Source organism: Antrostomus carolinensis, unplaced genomic scaffold, assembly GCF_000700745.2.
Source record: "Antrostomus carolinensis isolate BGI_N321 unplaced genomic scaffold, ASM70074v2 scaffold36616, whole genome shotgun sequence".
In the NCBI taxonomy this organism is placed as follows: domain Eukaryota; kingdom Metazoa; phylum Chordata; class Aves; order Caprimulgiformes; family Caprimulgidae; genus Antrostomus; species Antrostomus carolinensis.
Window position 1 is genome coordinate 2,898 of NW_010324584.1, and position 8,804 is coordinate 11,701.

The 8,804-nt window shown below is 47.6% G+C and overlaps 1 protein-coding gene across 1 annotated transcript in view; it reads right to left on the reverse strand.

Annotated features, from left to right (window-relative positions):
• MRPL14 (mitochondrial ribosomal protein L14) overlaps window positions 1–1,808 on the reverse strand; it is a 3,387-nt gene extending 1,579 nt beyond the window's left edge. Inside the window, exon 1 of the mRNA XM_010170987.1 lies at window positions 1,719–1,808. Coding sequence (XP_010169289.1) covers window positions 1,719–1,792 — 74 coding nt within the window. The 5' untranslated portion in view covers window positions 1,793–1,808. The remainder of the gene's footprint in view (window positions 1–1,718) is intronic.
• Between the last annotated feature and the right edge of the window lie 6,996 nt (window positions 1,809–8,804).

The window sequence follows — 8,804 nt, forward strand, 5'->3', positions numbered from 1 at the left end:
CAACAGACAGCATATGGAACCAACCTAACTGTTCCCCTTGCTTTGCAGAGCAGAAGCATGTACAGTAAATAAAGACCAGTGGAGACTACCACTCCTTCTTGAAGACGAAGGACCTGTATTTTCAATGCTGCCTAAAAGAAGAGCAAGCCACCCTCTGCATATCACAGTGTGGGTGGACATCACCTGAAGCAGACATTTTCACATGCAGTAAGGGAGGGCCAGCTGGGTCAGTCTGCATTAGTCTAACTGCTCCAGAGGTCCAATGCTGCCTTTCAAGATTTGTTTCTCACAGCAGAGGCTTACCCCAGCTTTTCCCTAACACCTCTCTTCTCTCTCAGAAGTCACTCACCTTGGCAAGCAGCCACCCTGTCCCATCCCACGCCCTGGCAGGGCCTGTGGTATACCACACTCTCTATCCTCTGCTTGCCAGGCTGTGGCTGCACAGCAGGGAAGGCAGGAGGGAGAGGGCTGGAAAGGGACAAGAGTGTTGTTGCAGGAAGGAGAAGGGGAAACCTAGGTGGGATCAAGTCCACAACACAGCTCACTCACCTTGGCAAGCAGCCACCCTGTCCCATCCCACGCCCTGGCAGGGCCTGTGGTATACCACACTCTCTATCCTCTGCTTGCCAGGCTGTGGCTGCACAGCAGGGAAGGCAGGAGGGAGAGGGCTGGAAAGGGACAAGAGTGTTGTTGCAGGAAGGAGAAGGGGAAACCTAGGTGGGATCAAGTCCACAACACAGCAGTAACAAACAAATCCAAGTGTGATCGCCTGGGTACCACCAGACAAGAGTAACTGCACAAGGAGGACTTTTTCTTTCCCCTCCTTCCCTAATTTCTACCACAGTCTTGGAGCAAAACCCCACCACATCTAAAGCTTTCCCCATTAAAACTGCTGACGTCCTGCAGTAGCACTGCTCACTTTCACTGTCAGCGTGTATATATCCTTTAAATGTCTACTGGCCAATGCTCTCATGCAGCCCACTTACAGAGAAAGCCAGTAAGACTTAGGTACCTCCTCAAGATAGCTCCTGGGACTATCACACAACCTAGCCCTGGGCATTGTCTCAATCCCCTCTCTAGACCACAGTCATGGGAATGGCTGTTCTCACCCTATAAACTGAAGCCCTGACCCTTCAAAGAGCTACAGGCTAGAGATTCCCAGCATTAGGCTCTAAGCTTTCTGCAAGGCATTGTAAAACATGAGGTCCATAAATTTAAGAAGCTTTAAATGCCTTTGAGCCTGGAACAAGGACCTAAAGAAAAATAACAAAATGGACACTGTTAAGGTATAAGGCAATAATTTTTCAGGTTACTCTTGTTCTAAATAACTGAAATTATAAACTTTGGAACAATTCTAAACGTGCAATGAGCTTTACATCAGCAGGGGCTGGCTTTTGCTTTTTTGGACTTGGCTAAGAAACACAGGTACTTTCAAATTCTGCTCGCAGACCCCTGCATCACCCTCAAAGGCCTAAAAGTCTCCTTAAAAGCATACAAAAATGCAGAGTTCAGACCACACTCAGACTGCCTGGAACCTGCATCTGTTGTTGTGTTTGGGCTCACTTTACAACTTGTAGAGAGACAGCTATGAGATTTTGTTATATTATCCTTTTTTAATTAGAAATACTGTCTCTTATACTTGACCTACTTAACAGCATCTCTTTCAATCAGGAAATTCTCCCAAGAAAATAAAAGCAAAAGCAGGATTTTGAAATTACCTGAAGTGTCGCTGGATCACTGTGCTGCTTAGATGGGTTAAGGATAAACCCACTTGTCTATTCAAGAGAGCCATTTGGATCCTGGTAACCCGCCCTGCATAAGAAACAAGAGAATTATGAACTCTGGAAATTGGACAAAATTTGTTTCACTTCCTTTCTTTTATGTGAATCACACACTGGAGTCTCAGCACCTCTTTAGACACTGCAATCCACAGCACACAGAGTGCTAACAGCATCCACAGCACGATACAAAGCAGCCCAACAACCCCCGCTGGAATTCAGCAGACAGTGTAACTCAGATTCACACACTAGAAAGCTGGATTCAGCGTCACTGCGCTGCAGTTCCCTGCGCACAGAGGTAAGGGCCCCTCTGCCTGCACTGTGAAACCATGTAACATCAAGCAGAGTTGAGAATTTCGGATGTAAACCAACGTAGAGGCTACAGTGACCAGTAAAAGCTACAATAGTTACTTGTAAAAGCTACCAATGTTACCCATAAAACCAAGCAAAAAGCCAGAGATACTCTGCAGACCGGCATCAGAGCTTCAAGAAACAATTTTGCCAAAGAAGAAACAAGACAAAGCTCCACTGGTGAGGGCATGCTCTGTCTCAGCGTGAGACACACACAAGGTGTTCAGCAGCCTGTGTTTGGAGGCCAGAATCACACCCCTGCCAGTCTGCCCAGGGGAAACAGTTCCCCGTGACTTTACGGTGCAGACTCAGCCCGAACCGAAGCCTGCCGCGACTGCAGCAGAGCTGGGCTGCAGGGTAACCTCGGACCCAGCTCACCACAGCCTATTCCCTGACCGCACCTAACCTCATTCTGTCAGACTGATGGGGACCAGCTTGCACGTGCAAAGGCTTATCTCAACCTGGATCGCCTTGCCAGACAGCGGCTAGGGAGTGACGACCCAGGCAGCTACGCCAGCAGATCCAAGCAGAGGGAGAGAACAACACAGACCTGGAGGCAACCCTCCTTCAGGCCAGCTCAGGTAGATTTAACACTTGCCATCTGACTGCAACCATCGCTGTGTGACACTGCTTGCTTAGACCTTGGCAGTCTTAACCAACACATGCTCTGCTTCTCTCCTTTCTACAGTAAACATTAAAAATATATTGACCTCTTATCTCCCTTTGCCGGTTCTGATGAGCTTAGGGCCAAACTGCAGCAGTACATTGTAAAGCAGTTTTCTTAACTTTTGTTTTAAAAACAAAGCTGACCTAACTTCTCTAGGAAGAAAAAAAAATACCCACAGAGCCTTCCGACAGATGATTCCACAGTTGTTCTTATTAAAACCAAAGAAAGTCCAGGCTAAATCTTCACTCTATTGTTTTTATTTTTCCCCACTGTCCTTGCTTACGTGGAGATGTAAGGATTTTGGGGGTTTGCGGTTTTCTACAGAGCCAGCGTTACCTGGCAGCAGGATAAGTACTGGAGACATGCACCCCAGCCATTTTGTAGCCGTGCTCTCCCTGAGCAAACATGTGCCAAATGGTCTCGCCTATCATCCAGGCAGGTTTGGAAGAGAACAGCAACAGCCAAAGCTTACATATATTTGCTAAACAAAGACACTTTTCTGTGGGGTAGAAGATCTCTATTAGAGTTCAGAGCTTCTTGTCTGCACTGTCCCCTCCATGAGATGAGATTCCAAGAAGGCTGTGTTTTTCCCACAGCTCCTTACCTAGCTGTGTGATCCTAACACAAACAAGACCCTGTGGTATTGACAGTGCTGCTGGCAACCAGGGTTCAGTTACCTGGGCCTGTCTGCCGCTAGGATTTGTAAGCAAGTCCAACTACGTTGCCTCACTGTAAGCCCACACCCTACGCTGGCAGGGAGGACAGCCTGTGTCCCACTCTGTGCTTGGGTGTACTGTCTCCCCATGTGAAATTCAAACCCGGTGAGCAATGCTGTTCCTACTTCCTCCAGGATCGCACCTCCAGGACCTGCATCCCTCTAGAAGACCCCAAAAAGCAACAGCAGTGAGTTGGCCTCTCTGTTGTCTTTACGGATGTTTCTTGGGGAGTCCAGCTCTATTCCCCAGACAGGCATGGTGGCCTTGGTGGCAGGAGAGGATGGGCCTGCTCATCCTCACCACTACTACATAAGACCGATCAGAGAGGTCTGGTGGCACAGGCACGTGCTCTGCCCGCTGTCAGAGGGACAGCAACGTCATGACCAGCATAGCTAGATGTGCTCAAGGCTGCATGTCAGAGTCCTAAAGCACTGCCTGACCTCTGAACTCACTCCCCACTCCTGTGAGGAGTCACCCTTTGTTTCTACCCTGGGGCAGCAGTGAAGGTTTGAAGTCACAAAACTACCAGCAGAAGCATCAACGCATTAAGTGTCCAAGGACTGTTTATTTTTCCAGATGACTCAGCACCCCCTTCTTCGCTAAGAATTATTCCTCGGCACATTAAAATGTGTCACAAGCTAAGAAACTTCGTATGATTGATTGTTTGGTATGAAGCATCCTGTAAGGAACTGAGTAAACAGGGGGGATGCTTCCAATTAGCAGGAAGGTTCAGGGTGGAGGGAAGAGAAGAATGCCTCTGTGGTGTGGAGTACAGCACTCAAGGGTGCAAGCAGGTTCACACACAGTGAATCACATCTTCAACTATCGTAAGATGCCAGCTTCCCTTCTAGAAACGAACAGCCAACAGCTTGGCTCTGCCTCCAGGCGCTCCTCAACCAGACCCAGTCCCAACTTGCTCCCTCTGCAGCTGTGAACAAAGCCCTTGATCTCCTCTGCCCTCAGTTTCCCCCTCTGTAGAGCAGCTCATTACTAAACTGAACTCCAAAGGGCACAGAAGCCACTCACTGTCACGCTGGGTGCTGCCACACAAACACTCCAAGTTGGTGCCAAAGCCGAAGAGCCGCTATAAAGCGATGGCAGCCATCAGCCCCAGCACCCCTCTCCTTCCCAGCACTGATGGTGCCTCACATCATCAGGCCTGGAAAAGGCTCAGAGGAAGCTGCACATAGCACAGGCACAGGGAAGGCACAGCGCCCAAGTCTGCTTCTGAAGGTGGCTCTCCCCAGATCATCAGGTTCCAGTGCTCAGGGGTGTATGGGAAGAGCACCCCACACCCCATAACCCTCAAGCACAGAGAAATTAGCAGGAATTCCCAGAAGTCTGATGTCAGTATTGCCCAAGTGATAGAGGAGTGTACCCTACAACACCCTGGACGGGCAAAACACCACTCCTTCTTAGTACTTAGTCACTAATACACACCTGACCAAGGAATTATCTTGGAAGGGACTTTTGGAGGTCACCTAGTCCAATCTCCTGCTCAAGCAGGATTAACTTCCAAGTTGTTCCTGCTAGACAAGAGCAATATTTAAACAGGCACTATCCTAAAATGAAAGGCCCAGCACAAAGACAACTATTGATATAGCACAGGCTGCACAGAGCTGCAGCAAGCAGCGATAAGGAACGGTGCAGAGCAACCTCCCTCCCAGCTCCTACCCTGCTGCACACTAAATTCCAGCAGCAGTTGTGTCTCATGGTCAGACAGACTAATTTCTTAAAACCAGAATCGTAGATGCTTTTCTTCTCTTCACTCCACATATCAGTTAAAAATTAGCACAGACCTCAGCCTGAGTTCAGAGTAAGATTCAGAAAGGGTGAAGGAGTCTGTTAATCAAATATTCACTAAAATGACCCAATTTCTACTTCACTGAATAAGTCTGAGCACGCAATAACCTGCTGCAGCAAACACTTCCTTCTCGAGGGCCCTTCAGCCATACCCCATTCAACGCAACAGGCCAGCACCAAATTCCAACACCGCACAACAAAGGAATTCTTCACGTTATAAACCTCTGGAAGTTATTTACCCACTGCACCATTTTCAAGTGCCATACTACAGCTACCACCTTCACTGTTCTCCATTGAGATAACTTATATTTACTGCAATCTTGAGTGGTTTTTCAATGGAGGAGCTCTGGAAAATTTCATCCCAGCTAACAGAAGGGAGCCACATACAGTATTTTTGAGTAGACCACCTCAGGGAGCTGATACAAAGCAAGGACACCTTCCAGATAAGGAGGACAGGATGACATATTCACTTGGAACCAATGTCAGGGCGCACAGACCCAAGAAAGGAAACCCTGTGTCCTCCCCAACACACATTTCCATCGCCTCCCTTATGCTAGCTCTAGCATCCATGTAAATCAGTCACAGTTTTCAGCTAGATCAGTTCCCTGATCCAACTCATCCCGCTGAAGGAATGTGGCAAAACACAAGACTGGGACTTCTCCTTTCACTGTCAATCCAGACCTACATCGTGACAGTATCTCTGGAGAAACACCAGGAGATTTGGACAAGAAAAGGATCTCTTTCATTTCAACAAAAATACCGATGTTCCTCACAAGAATGGTCTGTATGAATCTGCACTATTAACACAGACAAAAAAGTCAGTGTCTTAACACTCAAGAGGCCAGTGCAGTGGCTCTGATCAAGTTTTTATCAGTGATATATACCCTAAAAAAGAGTCAAGGTGCTATTCTTACCCTGCCTGCATCCCAGAGTAAACATACTTTTAAATAGTGCTGTTACCTAGCAATCCAGTATTACTTTCTTTTGATCACAAGTTTTGGAAATGACACCTGCTCCCTACATTCCCAAGATCTGTAGTTCCACAACAATTCAGCTATTTCTTTTCCTTCCTTCTGCTAGTCACTCATCCACACAAAAAGGCCCCAGGGAAAATCAATGGATGCTGCAAAGCAAATGCTGAAGCCTACTACCCAAAGCCTGCTGTCAAACATACAAAACAAAACAGGGAAAAATATTCTTCACGTTAATAGTAGTAACCTGATCTGCACAGTCAAACAGTGGGGGCCAACATCCCCTTTATTCTCCTAAGAGACCAAAATAGACATGCTCTGGGCACCACAAAGATTTGAACTGCATCTGTCACCCATCATTAAAACACAGGAAACGAATCCAAGACAATATGCACAATGCAAATACCTAAACCCCTACTCTGCCACCGCAGGTTTATTTATAGACCGTCTGCCAGGGTGAGCTACAAGAGCCGACTGTGAACTACGGGACTCAATCCATTCACAGCTCTGCTCATAAAGGAAACGATGTGATTAAGGGCTTGTGTGTGTTATAACTACACAAGATATTCATTACCAAGACATAATTGGTTTTACATTAATGACAGCCAGAAAGGCCAGGATTCACAAAGAGGAATTAAGTCTTTCTGAATACCGTTTATGAATAGGATTATCTATTAAACAGGATATTTATTGATCCAAGTTACCAACAGAAACTCATTACAGGTAGATCTGTTAACAATTTTGAAGCAAAACACACTAATCTCATTTTCCAGATCACAATCAGGAAAGATGGATAAAACAAGATCTGAATACCTTTAACAGAAAACTTACTTTTGACATTTTAAGTATCCAGAAATCTCAACTCTAAGGTACTTATGGCTGTTACCGTTCTAGCATCTGAGCACCTTAAACCTTTCTCTATATTGATATTCACAGCACTGTACTAAAATAGGGAGGGATTATTCCCAGTGCACCAGCGGGAAATTAAGCTACAGAGAGGACAACTTCCTCTGTGAGGTCAAAGGAAAGCAGCAGTAGAGCAGGTACCTAATCCCAGAAGTTCTGCTCTAGTATGGTCTGTGGGGCTGGAGGTGAAGCCCAGCAAGGCCCCTCCCTGTCTCTGCCTCTGCTCTAGTATGGTCTGTGGGGCTGAAGCCCAGCAAGGCCCCTCCCTGTCTCTGCCTTCTGCAATCACACATTAATTCAGAGAACTGCCCACACTCCTAGAACTTAACGCTCTTATCACCTCTTAAATTTATCTTCACTACTTCTAAGAGTATTGAGGTCTCAGGAACAGGACAATAGGCGGCAAGCCACAAGACCACATTTTGTTCCCAGCCCTGATGTGGATGACCAGGTCCCAACCAGCAAGGTGTGATCACAAACCAGATAACAGTAAGGGCACTAGGGGCAGCTACGGCAGGGAGAAGTACACAAACAAGAAGGAAAAGAAGGTGGAGAGATGTAGCTCAACCACAAAAAAAAAACCCAACAGATCAGGAACCACTGACCTAGGCTAGTTGTTCACAGAACAAAGAACGACAGTGGCTCCAGGCCTTCCTGATAAAGCTACAACAGAAAAGGATGCCTAATACAGACAGAATTCAGGCTTAAGAGAAACCTCACCTGGAGACAGAGGCACATTCATGCCACAAGGCAGCACAGAGCTACCTACAGCTTTGCTGGAACAAACTTCTTTTCTCACTCAAAAACCTCCCCCCTTAACTCAGTTTCTCTCCTTGCCAAACAAGACCCAGGTAAGCTTGGAGAACTTATCCAGGTAAGCTTGGAGGACTTTCAAACCTGACAAGGCAGCTCAGATAAGCATCTGTGTCCTGCTTTTAAAAAGGCTGGCTGCCCATCTGCTTTTACTACAAGGAGTAAGTCTGTCAAACTTATAAGACACCTGACATTCTGTGTTCTTCCCCAAATTGCCTCCCCTTACTCATCAGACCTCCAAAGGATTTTTCTGGAGAACAACCAGCAGAGCACAGATGAGCGCCCACACTTCCTGAGTCCCCATGACACACACGACTAAATGCCGCACTTGTCAGGACACAGGAATTTTGGTCCAACTTTGCTGTGTGACTCCTCATGCCCACACCAGCCTAATCCCGGCAGCACAGCCCCACATGATTTCTGAAGCAAAGAAACGCTCTGAAGGACACATGTGAGGGAGTCTCAGAACTGTGTTTTCCTCGTCCCCCAGGCCAGGCTGCTTGGGCAAGGGCTGAAGCCCGGCAGGAGCAGAGGGTGCTGCCTGTCCGGAGAGGCAAGATGCTGCCAGCCACCCATCTGCAGCGCCCCGTACGTAAGCGACACAAAGGCTGCAAGCTCCACACAGCCCAGGCTCCGGCTGCCATCTGCTTTCGCAAGATGTCAGAGCTACCTGCAGCGCCGTGTGCCGCTCAACACACACGCCGCCTTGGGGGCCAGCGTTTCCCAGTCTCTTTAGGGCAGCAACCCCCGCTCAGGGTTCGGACGCCTCAGGCCCCGTGCTCTGAGCATCGTCGGCGCC